This window comes from Ipomoea triloba, chromosome 10 (assembly GCF_003576645.1).
Source record: "Ipomoea triloba cultivar NCNSP0323 chromosome 10, ASM357664v1".
Lineage (NCBI taxonomy): Eukaryota > Viridiplantae > Streptophyta > Magnoliopsida > Solanales > Convolvulaceae > Ipomoea > Ipomoea triloba.
Window position 1 is genome coordinate 23,632,929 of NC_044925.1, and position 17,380 is coordinate 23,650,308.

The following is a 17,380-nucleotide window of genomic DNA, read 5'->3' on the forward strand; positions in this document are numbered from 1 at the left end:
TTGTTCACAAGGTCTCATTTTTAATTAGGAAAATGCTTCTTTCCCCTCTTGATTTTTGCATCCAAACTTTTTCCTTACTATGTGTCTTTCATTCATTGGGTGCCAATGAATTGGCTAACTCATCACTAACTAATAAATTTAAATTTGTAGGAAAAATATAGGAGTTTGTAGCATTGCTCTTTTAATTCTTATGAGTGGCAAAGTGTTAGATAATAGGAGTATGAATGTATGATTGTTATAAGTAGTTTTATAACTTCTTAAAACTATAGCAATCTATAAGTAGTTTGAAATAGTTTATGTTTACTATTGGATTGGTTTCATTACATCTGACCTAACTCGTTAGGTCCAACTTTAAATAATTGTCTGCAAATAGTTGGCAAGGCCTAGACTCATACATCTCATATTCTCATCTTTCGAATAGTTTCATTTCATATAGTTAATGCCAAGAGTCTAAGACACATGGTAACATCTTTGGGTTGTTGATGTTGCATAGGATATGAAACATCACCCGTGATTTCAGCAAAGCAACTATTCTGTCAGAATTGCATTATCTACTTTACCTATATGTGCTCTTGTATAAATATTACTCCATAGCTCTTTAGGATCCAATTTTCAATAAACTTATCATTACGTTGCTATTTTGCACCCTCAAAATTGTACTCAACCCCTCAAATTACTACGGAGTATAATAACAATATTACTATTCCAGTTGCTTCTTTTACTTGTCACCCTGATTTTATAATTTATCGACATACTAAAATTAGCATCCGGAGGTGGTGATAACCATCTCATTAGAATTCACGGGAAGCATGTATGTATGGAAAAAGGTCCAAGATGATGTTGGAAGGTTTTGATTGAATTTCTTGTGCACACATGAAAACTAAGATATGATCGGTGGGCTGATTGCACGGCTCGCAATTTACCTCCGCAGTGACTCTAAGGGTATGATCGAGTGGGCTTAAGATTAGTCCGGCGAAGATGTAATTGTCTAAGTTTTTTTTTTTTTTTTACATGTCATATACAAAATAATAATAATAATAATAATAATAATAATAATAATAATAAATTATCTAAAATCATGGTCAGAAACTTAGCAGACGGGCACAAATGACAAAGCCCCAAATATTGAACTTTGAATAGTTCCTTTGTCATTAAGTATTGACATTCTATTGCATGCCCATTAATTATTTAACATTAATTTGATTTGGATTGAACGTTGAATAAGTTGATGATGAGTACGTGATGGGACACAATTTGTGAATGTAGCCAGAATTGGGAGAATAATCCAACAATAAAAGACATAGAAGATAGGATTAGCGTACACCATATTACTCACGTCATAAGAACTCGATTAATTGAACTTTTAGTAATACCTCAGTCCATGTAGCGAAATCAGCAATTGTGATTTGCGATTTAAGTAAACATGAGGTAGCTTTCTTTGCTTAAAGTTTGATGTTTGAATTTTATGATCAATCAAACAAATAAAATTTCAAAGCGTTTTACTGTGATTGAAATATTAAAACTTCAAAACGCTTTTGATATAATTCAACTTAAGTTTATTCTAAATTATTTAAGATGATAATGAATATAGAGAAAGTTTGATAGTATGGAAAAGAAAAAGGGGCAGGCTGAAATTATGGGCATGGAGACAAATGGTCACCAAACATTTCACAGAAATTCAAAAGAAAAGACGAGAATTGGAATAATAATATATGTATTTGTCGGAAGTGGGAGTGGGAGCAGTGTATGAAGGGTCTCTCTCTGATTCTACGAAATTTCTGAGAATTGAGAAACAGAGAAAGATAGAGATTGTTTGGGCCCCATATGTGCTCACTGCCCAACAATATGGTTTAACTTTTTAAGTGCGTGATTATGACTTCACTTATTAATAATAATAATAATAATAGATCCTAGACCTGAGTACCCACAATTAATTAGGTAAAGAGGTTAGGCTCAAAGATTCAAGAATAAGGGGTGTTTGGTTGGATTAAAAAAAAAAAGAAAAAGAAAAAAATGTTCCTTAAATTTGAGAAAAATAATTCTTTTTATTCGTTTGATCCATGAAAAACTTTTTTCATATGAAAGGTTTTCCTTAGTTTTGAGGAAAAAGTTTTTCAAGAAGAAGACTTGATTTTTGTTTTCATAGAATTTGGGAACAAAGTATCACATGGTAGGACTATTTTATCCTCATAGAACATTATCATAAATCATAATATTTTAATTTATGATATTGTATTGGATAGATTTTTTTACGTGTGTCATGACTATGAGTCTTTATCTCATTGTGTTATTGGATAGATTTTTGGAGCATTTACATTTTTCGTAAAATTTAATCTCTCTTATTGTTGTACTTAGTGGATAGACTCTTAAAACTTTGAGATTTCTAATTAAGATATTCCCTCTTACCGTCGTCTTTATAAATGGGCCACTAGAGAGTTGGGCTCCCATGACAATAGCAATTAGGGGATGATATTACGCCTTGGGTCTACTCAAATATGATAATATCAACAAATAATAATAATAGACAAAGAGGAAAACAAAAAAATCTCCCAATTGTCAAGAGTCGACAGCTATTCCAATATTCCATCACAATCAAGTTTGGCTTTTGCAAGTAAAATTTGAAGCCATCAGCCACAAGTTTATACTAACGTAACATATATGATTAAAGTTGATAAGATTCCTTTTCTTTTTTCCCATTTAAATTAGTTTTGTTTGAATGTTGTTGTTTTCAACCCCTTTGATTGACAACTTATCACTTTTGTATTTCATGCCTTTCAATAAGACAAGAGATATCACAAACCTAAAACTAAAAGAAACAAACATTTGAGTTTACCTACTACATACTTTTAAATAATGTGGAAAGATTTTTCTCAATCATTAAAAAAAAACGATAATCGATTTTCTATAATATTATTAGTACAAATAATATATACCCATAGTCCATATAAGCCATTTTACTATACAATTTGATTTGATTTTTTTCTCTCTCTCTCTCTAAAGAACTAATGTGATTACGTAATATTTTTTATCTAAATTTCTCTTAAAAGAATCTTAGCGATAGATAAAGCATGCTATATGTGATTTCTAATCAAGATAAGCTACAATTTAATTTTTTATTTTTTTTTTGAAGGTTGATAAGCTACAATTTAGTTGATACTTTATAATATTAGCTTTCCTGTCAATATTTTCATCCAATATCAATACATATAAATAAAAGTAATCGTCACCAGGTCAATTTAAAATAAAAATTATCACAATATTCCTATTGTTGCAATATTCATATCAATCAATTTCCACATTATCGTTAGTCGAATTTGCAAAATTGAATTTTTATACATAATCCTATACGACTTTCTAGAAAATACAGGGTCGAAGATTCAGTGTACTTCCAGAATTGAATAAAACAACCACTTATTGCCAGAATATAATGCCAATAATTTCCCATCCATAATTCGTTTTTCCCGTTGTTGTTTTCTTTGTTTATACAATTATATTGAGATAAGAATGAAAATTTCAAAGATGTGTCTATAATTCAAACACCTTAATTTGAATAATCGCATTCCATATTTGGCTTTTCTTTTCCGACAAGGTGTTTGGCAATAGACGACGACAGTGTACGTGGTTCATTAATTATCTCTGATCTGCCCATAATTCTATTCCCCATTTCGATCCAGTCAAACATTAAAACCTTAAAATTTAAACCACAACGCCTGCTTGCCAATTCTATACATTGATCAGAATCCATACAAAAATTATGTACCTACAATTAACTGTTTTTGTATATGTAAACAAATAACTTGATAATTGTTGACACATAATATAACAATTACAAGTACAAAAACTACTAACTACAAATACAGAATGTGTCAACTACAGATAGAGAATCTGAATGTTGTTTTTGGACCAGTGTCTACAAGGTATAATTTGCCCCTGCTTGCGTTGTTTTGAATGTGATAATAACCGCATAGCATGTATAAGATTAATCTCGATACGTAAAATCCATAATCATCAAGGAAATGTAGGGGACAATGTGTATGCCAATAATCATGCCATGCAACAAAATAATTGTTTGAAAACAGAATTGAAGAAGAAAAGTCAGAATCGTGGGAGAAAATGGCGGATTTCATGTGTCCATGCCCAAGGACATCCAACTTTTGACCTAAAAAACAAATAAAAACATATATAGTTAAAACCCAAAGAAAAAAAAAAGGTAGACCAAGAAAGTTAAGATATTGTAATTTGGACTTCCAAAAAAAAAAAAAAAGAAGATGTTATTGACTTGTGCACGCATATGATGGAAGTTTCCTAGTTACATACAATGTACGTGCATACATGTGAGGTTTAACTGCCATTGCACCTGCCTCAATTTATACTGTGAATTCTCTACAATCATGTCCTAATTTTCACATTTTTTATCTTATAATTTATCCCCAAAAAAGCAACAAATTCAATATATATATATATATATATAGTTGTACCCAACAATAGGTGTAAAAATTGTATTTTAAAAAAGAACAGAAGCAAAAAAAAAAAAATGCTTAGATAGATCTAATATGGATATGAAAATTGCGCCCAAAATCAGGATTGTCCGTACAACAGTAATGATGTAAATGACAAGTTAACATATCAATTTTTACATTTAAAAAAAAATTAATGTGATGCGTTTCAAAAATTTGCAATCATTATAAAATTGACACCATCGAGGTGATCACCTCGTGGGATCTTTTTATTTCTATTTTTTTACAAAGTTAAATTTTACTTTTGGTATTATATGATATCTTGAGAGTGTATTGTAATTGAAACAACTGCAACTATAATAATGTGACAATATAATTTGTTTTCAAAATGAGATAGTATTTCCTAAATAGATATAGATAGCGAGATAGCTTGAAAATTATTACCGCTCTGTTTGATAGTCTTTATTTTAAAGCTTATAGATTATTTTAAAATATAAGTAAATTATAAACTCTATTTGGTAAAATATGAAAAGTTTAAAATAATATTTTATTTAAACTTTTAATTTTAAGCTAGTTATGTCAAACAGAGCCAACATATATTAAATCCTTCAACTCTATTTGGCAAAATATTGTCACCTTTATGGAAATATATTTACTACATTAACTAAGTGATATATTTCCATTTTTAAAAAAATAATATATTCAGCAGACGATATTTTGAGTAATGAAATAATAATAAATGCCATATTTATGAAATAATAATAATATATTCAGCACACGAATGCTCAATATTTAATTGAGCATTTAATTTAATTAATTATTTTTTATTTAATCAATCATAATTTTAATTTTACATCTTAATTAAATTTCATGTAGTGGAATACAAAAGTATTGTAATAAGCTTATTCATTGGACGTATAGAGCATATTACAGTTTTTATTAAAAACCACAAGTTTGTCAATTAATTACGAATTTGAGTTAGTTTTTTTTTTTTTTTTTAAATACTATATCGATATCTGATAAATACACATGGATTCAATCGCATGATAACATGCTTAGTGTACCAAAACTCTTTCCACCTGAAACAACGTGGTTGATTGCTAAATGTTGGAACAATCAAAATTTTGACGAATCCGTAATATTTAGTTAAAAACGCTAAAATACTTGTTTAGTATGCATCAATTTGGAGTAGCGTATTTGCTCCAAATCATTGAAATTTCAAACGCAACAGTTTTTAGATTTGGGATTGACGTTTTGGAGAAAAAAATATTTTTTCCTTAAAACGCCTTAACATGTTATAGTTTTGTTTTGTTTTGTTTTTTAAATAAGTCTTTTAACTACATTTTTTAAAGGAGCCTTAGGGTCCAAATGAGTTGCACATCCGATGTGAGATGGGGGACTAATGGTCTCATTGGACAATCAGCGGTTAGTGGATAACATATTATGTTAACGGATTTGACTAGCAAATTGTATCAACTTATACAAGTTGATTAGGATTATATGTTAATATGTAACATACTAACATGACATATTATAATAATATAATATAATATAATAATAATAATAATAATACTTGTTATTATTATTCTTAGTAAATATTTATTAAAAAAAACCAGAAAAAAAAAAAAAAAACAAAAGGGGAGCCAGCGCAGCTCCCCTTAATTTTACCACTTTTCCCACATTGGTGAAAAAATTGGTATTGGAGCCTTGAGGCTCTTTGCTCCTATAAAAGGAGTCTCTCTTCTTCTTTTTCTTCCTCTTCTTTCTTTTTACTCTTTTTTTTTTTTTTTTTTAAAAGAAATATAGGAGCGTTTTGTAGGGGGAAAAAACCCACAACGTCAAATGTAAATGCTACTAAATGCAGCGTTTACATTTTCAATAGTTTGGATTAAACTGATGTTTCGAACCACGTACTAAGTTATCCAATACGATATTTGACATTTTGACATAGTCGCAACACCGAAAATGGTGAAACCGCCGTTTACCTATTAAGGCCAATATTTAAAAAAGAAGCTTCGAGAGTCTCTTATAAAGAGAGGACTTCAACGCTCATCTTCCATAAAATTTTCAATGTGAGAACACTTTAATAGTTTAATCTCACACCATGTACAAAGGGGAACCAAAACTAGCTCCCATTTGTTTTGTTATTGTTTTTTTTTTTTTTTAAATTTTAATCTTTTTTTCTATTTTGTATTATTATTATTATTATTATTTATTTATTTTGTCTTGTTATGATTATTGTAAACTTTTATTAGTACTAATAATTCTAATATTATTTTGAATGCTCTTATAGGTCTTTTTTTTTAAATGTTAATCACTAATAATAAACAATTAATTTTACCAAATATCTTTTTCTAAACCGCTAATGTGATTTGTTGATTAAAATCGTTAACACAACTCACTATTTGTTATTTGCTAATCTTTGATTGCCAAACAAGTGCAAGCATCTTTTGATAAAATATATATTAAATTTTTTTAATATTGCATTCACATTAGCAGCTACATTTTGTAAGTCTACTACCATATGAAATATTACTTGTTCTAGATTTTCTAAACTCAACAACAAGAATGAGTGAAGTCTTTTTTTTTTTTAACCATTTGTTTTCCATTTTAAAAACATTATTTCTCCTAAAAAAAAAAAATATGTCCGAAAATTACTCTCACACGCACGCGCCCACACACACGCGCTAATGTGAGGCTAGTGAAAAATTCAAAGCCCCATCTTCTAGCAATGAATGTGCTATTTATAGGAGAAATGAGGGAGCACATGTCGGGAGTTTGGCATGGCTGGCACGTGCTCTACATGCACAGGCGAGGTAAACGATCCTATCAATCAGTACACATGGGGTTCGATTCCTGAGAAGCCTTATCACGGTGTGGTCGGTGATGGACTCCAAGTGCATTCATAGACAGGGATGTGGCCCTCACCAGCCTATGTACCAACATGGTTGCCACGCTACATGCACAGGCGAGGTCGCGCGGTCCTGTTAGTCAGTACACCTGGCTTTGATTCCTTAGAAGCATATTCATGGTGTAGTCTCGGTGATGGACTCCACGTGCATTCATAGGCAGGGACATGGCTCTCACCAGCTGTGCCGGAATGGCAGCTACGTGCCCTACATGCACAGAGGTTGCGCGGTCCTATCAATAAGTACACGTGGGCTTTGATTCTTGAGAAACCTATTCATGGTGTGATCTCGGTGATGGAATCCACGTGCATCCATAGGCAAGGACGCAACCCTCACTAGCCTCTGTGCGAGCATGGCGCTGTTACGTGTTCTACATGCACAAGCAAGGTTGCGCCGTCCTATCAATCAGTACACATGGCTTTGATTATTGAGAAGCCTATTCATATTGTGATCGGTGATGGACTCCACGTGCATTCATAGGCTGGGACGTGGCCCTCACTGGCCGTCAGACAATCTCCTTAGCACAAATTGCTTAGCCCACAGTTTTATGCCCATAGTTTTTTTTTTTTTTTGGACTCGATGACCTTTCTTTGATGATACTTGTTAGGATAAATCGATTATCACTACGCCAAAAGTTATAGCTTAAAATGAAGGCGTAGTTTTATTTCCTTATATACCACTACTTCATTTCCTAGAGGCAGGGTGTCGCTTGGCATTTCATCGGCCTCCGTCCAACAATCACCTTAACCATCAATGACTATACTTGCCCTTGTACCAACCTCCGCCCAACATTGTTTATGAACTAATTTTTTTATAAAAATACTAAAATAGAAGATTAAAATTATCAAATTGTATTCGAAATTAAGTTTTCAATAAATATTGTAACCGGAGAATAAACGTAGTAATGTCAATAAAATCATGATATTAAATATGATCAATTAAGAATTGGCATACTACTCCATATTCCTTATTTGACGTACTAAGTCTTGATTTAATATATATGATCATTTATGTTTAAAAAATCTAATTAATAAATAAAAGTTTCTATAATATTCGATACAATTAAGTCGCGTAAAAACCACTCATTACTATAAGTAATAGATTTTATCATATATTTTTATTTTCATTTGTTAATTAAACGGAAAAGGATTTCGTTAAAAAAAAAAAAAAAAAAAAAAAAAAAAAAAAAAAAAAAAAAAAAAAAAAAAAAAAAAGGCATGGCAGGTTGTATTGGTCCCGTAGAATCTGTAATTCGAGGTTGTCCGTACACAAACATGGCATGGGTGATGGACTGGGAACAAACTGGGAAACAGCACATAGACAGAAAGTGGGGCCCGTTTGAACAGTGTCAGTACTGGAAACGTGGGCCCTACGGCGTACAGATCCGGGACACCTCACACGTGCGACAAAGCAGGACCACTGTGCAGAGTCCACTCCCTCACGTTCCCCATGACAAAAAAGGAAAAAAAAGTTTTTTTTTTAAAACAAAAAAGAAAGTTAAACTGTACAAACTTCACGCCGACGTGGCCCGTTCTGCTCCCACTCCTACGTGTCGTACCTCCAGCATGTCAATTATTGCTGCCACTGCCACGTCAGCCAAATTTCCTAAATTAATTTTTTTGGAATAAATGTATTTTTTTTTGGAAAAGAATAAATGTTAAATAGCGCTAATTTTACCACCCTGAAATCAGTCACACAACTAATTACAACATTTGGTAATCAACAATTTGACTCCAACCCGTTGAATCCTCAATCACTAAAAATAAAAGTGTTGACGTCCCTAAACCTTAATAAAAAGAATAATTATTTTCATTCTAGAAGCCTCAAGGCTCCTCTAATAGTAATAGACGAGCCTTAGAGGCTTTCCTTCGTTACCTATCCGATGCAAGACACCATATGCGAGTAGAAAACTTGAGGCTCCTCTTCTAGAGATGTTTCAACGTTCATTTTTCATTACTTTTGTTGAAAAAAAGTTATGTTCTACTTATAAAAGAAAATGTAATACTTTTAATAAAAAAATATAATATTTTACTTCATAATGTAAATTTATTACTTTTTTATTCAAAATTATTACATTTTCTTATATAAGTAATAAACATTTTATTCTGAATTTAGTATTATATTTGTTAGCATAAATATTACATTTAATATTAATCCGACCAGTATCACGGACCAGGATCAACGAGACAGTCTCATACAAGTTTTTATCATTTCTAAGAAGTGTTTATATTTATTTAATATGGTATTGATAAACGATATGATATATATTCATGGAATGTATATGAAATGATGCATAAGTCTTGCTCTTACCCATAGTTTACTATTCATGAAATAGCTGAGCAGCACATGCAGGCGTCAAAATGACGCAGATCTCTGACAACTTATCTAGAGGTGATATAATAATCAAAATCATAACATTTTGCCTAGTTTGGTATATTGGGTCTGAATTAAAATTTTAAATTCATAATAGGTGACGTATTTATTAAATTTTTATATATAGCAAATTGAAATAATTTTCTTAGATTTAGGGAAATGTTAAATTTTGGAAAACATTAATGAATACGAAAATCACAGCGGTTGGTACAAAAAAACAAACCAAACCAGGAGATCCATACCAAAAATAAATGAAAATTGTGCATTAAAAATATAAGTTTCTACATCGGTAACTGTTGACTATACTCTGTATTTAAATAAAAATAAAATAATGGTAATAGTAATAATAAAGGACACAAAATCAGCTGATTTTCCAATATTTTAATATAATAATAATTTCCAAAGCTGTTTGGTACATCGTGGCTTTACAGATCTTTGACTTTCTTACCTCTCTATCCACAAAAAAAATAAACCGGACGCCTTTATATACGCCAAAGCTCCGTTCTGCCTCTCTAGTCGCCACCTCTCTCTCTCTCTCTCTCTCTCTCTCTCTCTCTGAGAAGGAAAGTATCGGGAAAACCACACAACTTTCTCTCTCTCTTTCTCTTAACACTCTTCCATGGCCGTTGAAGCTACCCATCTCAATCTTTTCTCTGCCCAGCAACTCATTCCCAACCGGTAAGTTTTTTTTTTTTTTTTTTTTTTTTTGTGTGTGTTTTTTGGTTTTTTTTTTTCCGATTTGCTGACCGGAAAATGGGTGGGAGTGCAGTGGCTTTGTGAGTTCGGCGAAAGGGAATGGTTTCGGGTTTGGATATAACGCCCAGATTGGTTCCGGGGTCCCTTACGGGAGTGTGGCAATGCCGGAGAGTTTTTTGCCGGTGAATCGATCTCTGTTTTGTGAGGCTGTTCAGGGGAAAACGTCGATCAATACTGACAGTGGGGTTTCGTATAATCTCGCGATGGATGGTTCTAGAAAGCGGAGTAGGGAGGAGCAGTTTATTGGCTCCGGTGAAGATGTCACGCCGTTGTTGCAGCAGTATCAATCTGAAATTTATCGGATTGTTTCTAATCATGTAAGCAAAAAAAAAAAAAAAAGATTTTTGGGATTTTTTTTTTGTTGGGTTGAGTTTTTTTCTGATGTTTTGTTTTTTGGTTATTTTATAGACGAAGAAATTGAGAATGGAATTGGAAGAGAGGCAGAAGCAAGAAGCGAGGATTTTAGTGGCCGCCATTGGAGAAGATGTGATGAAGAAAGTGAGGGAGAAAGACGAGCAGATTCAAACACTGGGAAAGCTCAATTTCGCCCTTCAAGAACGAGTCAAAAGCCTCTACTTAGAGAACCAATTATGGCGAGATTTAGCCCAAACCAACGAGGCCACCGCCAACTCCCTCCGCTCCAATCTCGAGCAAGTCTTGGCCCACGTCGCCGACGACCGCCTCCTCGCCGGCGCCGCCGCAGCGGCGCCGGCGGAAGACGCGGAGTCCTGCTGCGACAGCAACGAAATCGCGGCAGCCCAGCCGGAGAGGTCGACCGCCGGCGCCGACCCAGAGCAAAATTCCGGTAGCCGGAAGTGCCGGAGCTGCGGCGAGAGAGAATCCAGCGTTCTTCTGTTGCCGTGCCGGCATCTCTGCCTTTGCACGGTTTGTGGGTCCACTCTGCACCGTACCTGCCCTGTATGTAATTCTAACATGAATGCCACCGTGCATGTTAACATGTCTTCTTGATGACCCATCAACTTCGATAGGAGAAAGAAAATAGAAACCCAGAAAAAAAAAATAGTTGAAGCAGGTGAAATTAATGATAGTTCTGTCATATTTTGTTTTTTGTTTTGTTCTTAAGGTTATTCTAATATGCTATAGACAGACCATTCTTGATTTCTTGTAAATTTCCTTAGCCATGGTACAATCAATTATTCATTCTTTCCAAGATTTCAAGAAATTTTATTATATTATTATTATTTCTTCTCAAAAATTTTGATTGATAGGATGGATGGATGAATTGATACAGAGATTCTTATCTTTTTATTGATTGTTGGGAAAGATTTATGATTGAAGGGGAAGATAGGTTTAATCAGACCCCTTTTTTCCTTTGCTTTGTGCTTTACAAATTTCATTTCATGGATATGGGGGAATGAATCAGTCCACCAAAAGATGTTGGGGGTGCATGACAAACTTTTGCAAAGAATCCTACTTTAGAGATTGGTGACAGGACACCCATTTGGCAATGTGGTCCTGCTTGAATTAGGTACTTTGAAGCACAGCATATTTGTCATTGATGTCTTTAACAATGTCATGACTCATGAATTTGTCTTGCTCATTTATGGTGACATAAAAGATAGGGATGGAGGATAGGAATTCCATCATGAATTCAACAAACACCCCTCCCCCCATCCCCATCCCCATTATTAATGGTCCTTGTCCTCTAATAACTTTATTTGTTCAAACTTTGATTTTTTACTAAATCATATTCACACAATATGCAAAGTGTTTTGAGATTATTTTATTCGGTAAAGTAATTCTTAGAATACGTTTGGGACAATAATTGGACCAGTTCACTGTTCTAACTACAAAATTTTAGCTGAAGAAATTAGGGATCATCAGGAGCTATACGATTAGAGCAATCCAATCAGTTTTATCTCATTATGTTAAATTCGAACTGGTTTAAATTTTAAGTTGCAGTTAAAATTTACTGTTCTGTATACAATATCAACGGTTCTGTTTACAAAAACTCAGAAGAAAGATTGGATCGAAAGAAAATCGAATTCTTTTCGATTTTATTATTGGTGATGGTTACAATTCATGGCAATGGTTTGGAGACTTTTTTTTCTTGTCCAAAACGTTGGAGGGCTAATAATTGAGAGGGAGAAATGTGAAGAAGCTTAAAAAGTGGGGATTGTTGTTTGCTTTGGTTGTTCCAAGTTTCCAATCTAGTAAAAGCAATTGAAGGAGGGAGGGAGGGAGGGAGGGGTAGGGCCAAGCAAGTCCCTTAACTTTTGAGGCATGAATAGTGATGTGAAAAGAGATGCTTGTGTAGTTGAGGAGAATTGGTACCACCACCACTTTGATTCTTGAAAACCATGCCCCATCTTTTTCCTTGGCTATAGCTTCTCATGAATTAGGGCTGTTTTTTTCCCCACCCCCTTAAAGCTAGTGTCACCCTTTTGGTAAGAAATTTGGGGTCCAACAATTTAATATTGGGCATAGAAAGACAGATGGGTTGTGCCATCAACACAATTTGGAGTCGTTAGAGGGGGGTAGGGGGGGGGGGGGTTGTAATAGGAATCTTCCATTATGAGACACAGTTTATAGGTGGTGTGAGGACAATTGAATTGATGTTGTGATTGTTTGATATCAACTTTTGCTTGGCTTTTCAATTATGATGGCTAGCTCTCCTTGTCAATTTCCCTTGCCAACCCCTCCTCACCAAAACCCATCAAACAATGCACCATATCTTCGACACCACGCGGTCTTTCCACACGCTAAAATGTTTGACACACCAAGTTATTATTATTGTTTAAAAAAAAATTTCCTATTACATGATGAAAAAAGAAGAAGATATTTTCTAATTTCTACAACGCCGTGAAGGAAGAAGTTGTTTATTTAAGAAATAGAAAGTGACCGGACAGGCTTATAATGTGATGGGTTTGGGTAAATAAGCGGTTATTAGTGAGTGATGTTTTTAGGAGAGATATTATAATATGTTTGATATCTGAATATTTTTAGAAAGTTAGTTAGTTTCTCAAATGCATCAATCAATGAGACCAATAATTTTTTCTTTTTACGAGTGGTTGATGGTCTTTGAGTTGTTTTTACGGTTTTATTGATTGAACTTTTGGTTGGTTGGTGAGAATATAAAAGAAATAGCTATGAATTTTTTTCAATAATTATTTTAGTTTTGTTAAATGACCTCTGAATTGTGTTATTCATCTGATTGTTAGAGCGATATTTTTTTTAATGTGTAGTTATAGAGAGTGATTCGTTACCCCATTCTATTTTTATCTTGGATTCTTCACATTTTGCTATAGCTTAATATTAGCATTATTTTCACATAAAAATAAAAGAAAAGAAAAATAACTTATTTGTCTAGGGAAAGGGGTGCAAGAGAGAGCTTTGTGAAGAACGAAGCATTTGTGTGAGTCATAACTATCATGTACAGAGATGCTAACTTTTTAGTTTGTGCATTTCACACGATTACTGACTGATTGTGTTAAGGTCTCTAGGTCGAAAAAAATCTCCTTGACTATAATTTTTTTATTTTTTATTTTTTTGTTTAATCATGTATAACATGTGAGAGTGAGATAATTTATTTAAGGAGTTAAAAGAAATGAATTAATTTTAAATTAAACAATGGTTATGGCTAACTCATTGTGACAATGATGGGTTTATAGTTTAGTCGTGTTTGTGATTATAGGAAATAGGGCACACACGTTTTCTCTTAAATTGGCGTTGTGGTGCAATGATGGGTGTTTCACTTGGTTTTATGCACTTGCCTTTAAGCCATCGCCCCCACTTTCCAACTCCTTTTATATGAAATAAACAACATAGCAATGCAATCTTGTCTTTCAACTCTGACAATTCAACAGATTCTAGAAAAAGTAAACAACAAACAGTACATTTGGTCTATCCTTGCGTAAAATTTGAAAAATAAATAATAATAATAATAATAATTGAAGCTGTAGCAGTAAAAAAAAAAAATTAAAAAAAAAAAAAGATAACTGCAGAAGTGAATAACCCATCTTAATCTGTACAGAGCAAAGTGAAAAATGGGAAAAGGTTAATCCTATATGGCTATATGTATTCCCTTTTACTTTATCTTTCTTTCTATGGTTTTTAATTTGTATCATATTTTGATTGATATAGTAAAAAAGTGTCACAATTTCTTTTAATAATATATTTGTTTATATAGAATAAAATTTAAACATATAGTAAGAGTTATATGGATATAATAATTATTTTTTTAAGTGAAAAAAATTAAATTAAATTTAAAAATAATAATTTAATTAGTTGATTAGTCCAAAGTAAAGTTAATAGCTTGATAATAGCTCTTAGGATCAATCACAAATCTACACACTGGGTAGCACCGCATTGCTAGCCATTAACCACTCAACGAACCCGTGATCTGATACGGATGAGTCTATTTTCTGTATATAAGCAATAAATGTGACTTATATAGGCATGTTAGGATATACATGCTGAAGAACCGGCATGTCCTCCACATGGCGGATGTAGGTGTGCTGGTTAGAAAGGCGTCACCAAGTGTTTGACCGAAATAGAAAAAGGTAGATGAGACGTGGTTGAACAGTGTGCCTAGGGCTTTGTGCTCAGTTAAACAGGTAGAGAGATAATTCACTTTCTGGTCTTAAAAGTAAATATTTCAGTCAGCCTAACCGAGAGATTGGGTTGCCACAGTAGTAGCGTAATTCGCCCGGTAAGCAACCAGTGTGGTTGGTTCCATTGTCTATCAGAAAACTCGATTAGGCATATATGCATTATCGTAATGATACTAATCGTCACATCAAACATTTAGGGTGTGTTTGGTTCGCACATGGGAATCGAAATCAGAATCGGAATGTGTATCATATACTTTGTAATGGTAATTGGTTTTGGTGAAAGTATTTTGCATGTTTGGTAGTAGGGTGGAAAGGGAGTGATTATTAATAGTTAGGAAAGCGGCTGAGGAGGAAGGGATAAAATCCTTATTTTATTAGGGAATGAGTTTTGCAATTAAGGGGTAATCAAAATTCATAATAGTATTCTAAAAACCTGTCAACCAAACAATAACAATAACTTTGATACTCATTCTTGATAACTAAACCTGTCAACCAAACACACCCTTACTATTATACTTACAAAACTGTAACTATTAATGAAAATATAACTTTATTTAGTACTTCTTCTGTCCCATTTGATATGTCCTACTTACTATACATTGGTGAACTCAGCTTTTTTTTTTGTTTATTTTTTACTTATTTTTAAATTTAATTTTTTTAATGTTTAATAGTACTTTAGTGTAGTTTCTAACTACGGAGTATATAAATTTTGTATATTAATATTAAATTCAATATTATTAAAAATGACTTCAGTCACGTCTCGTTAACCGAATCAGTCAGTATCAATGTCATTGTTTTAGAATCGTACAAGTGATAATACATTGGATTTGATCATTCCAACTTCAACTTAACTATATATATATATATATATATATATATTATATGATGACGTACTAATCTATAAGTATTTTGAAGAATTTGTAAATTATTGACATTAAAATACATTGTATGATCTATTTTGTGTAATAAGATGGAGTTAAAGAGGGGAAAGAAGTGGGGACCGTGGGAATTGAGAGTGGGTGCTTTGAAAAAGGCAAAGTCAGGGTGGTTGTGGAAACGTAATGGGTGTGGTCTGGTCCGCTCCAAACTCCCAAACAAAACGATCGATGGGATCAGTAATTAAAGGTTGGCTGAAAGAGTGTTTGATGAAAATACAGTGCACGTCACGCCCAGTCGCCCATGTGCCAAACGCCACCCAACAATCAATCTGACATATCAGATCAGGGGCCGCTTCCACTGTATCTCTCTGTGCCCTTGCCCCACAATCAAATATCACCTTTCCTTTTCCTCTTTTTTTTTTTTTCATAATAAATTTTTAAAAAGTTAAAAATTTAAGAATATATGATGATGGGTTCAGCGTCAACCACACCACGTGTGAACCCAGTTGGCGCAAATTATATTGTGGACCATGATCATGGTTGATACTGCAGTTGTGTTGAACGAATATTACAGTTGTATTGAAAGAAAACTGCAGTTGCACGGAACAGAGGTCATTCATCAGTTCAATAAAACTGCAATATCTTTTCAACACAACTGCTGAACTGCAGTATCCGTTCAACACAACTACAGTTGTAGATTGATGACACGGCCTCTATTTCGCGCAACTGCTGTTCCCTTTCAACACAACTGCAGTATCAATCACGACCCATAGTCCACAGTATAACGACTGCCCAGTTGGATGATGCGCGCGCACACAAAGGTTGGCTTCGTGCCTTTGCGGGACACTATATATTATACAAAAGAAAACCAAACAGTACAACCCCCCAATGCGTAATCACAAAGGAAAAGGGACCGTACCTCACCCTACGTGCAAATCTATAATAATACCACTACTCATATATAAATATAAAAGTTTACAATGTGCATAAATACCTATATCTTTTGTACTTATTACCATTTGTATATCAACTCCAATTGAAAATTATTGCTAACAATATCGTGTACACTAAATTTTTGAAAAAAATTTACCATTTAAAATAAATATATAATATTCACAACGGATATTGTATTAATTGTAAAGAAACACAATTTGATTACTTTTTAAATTATCTATTAATGGGCAAACGTGACCATTCAGAATTGAAAATTCACATTATTATAATTTAGAAATATATACACAGTAAAAAATTGGAATCTGAAAATATTTAACAGAGGGTGAATAATGCATGTGCCCGACAATCAAAAAGCACAACGCTATGCATGGTCCATCTCCTCGAACAATAATTTTAAAAAAAAATAATTTTGAAAAATCCAATAATTTGAAACGTATAAGCCACGACACCTTATATTTATAATTATTAATAGTAATATA

General features: G+C 33.1%; 1 protein-coding gene across 1 annotated transcript; it reads left to right on the forward strand.

Annotated features, from left to right (window-relative positions):
• Positions 1-10,260: 10,260 nt before the first annotated feature.
• Positions 10,261-11,691, forward strand: LOC116031718 (probable BOI-related E3 ubiquitin-protein ligase 3). The gene is made up of 3 exons (XM_031273997.1): positions 10,261-10,417; positions 10,509-10,812; positions 10,904-11,691. Exons 1-3 carry the CDS (start codon positions 10,359-10,361, stop codon positions 11,462-11,464), a joined length of 924 nt encoding a protein of 307 aa, XP_031129857.1. The 5' UTR covers positions 10,261-10,358; the 3' UTR covers positions 11,465-11,691.
• Positions 11,692-17,380: the final 5,689 nt, after the last annotated feature.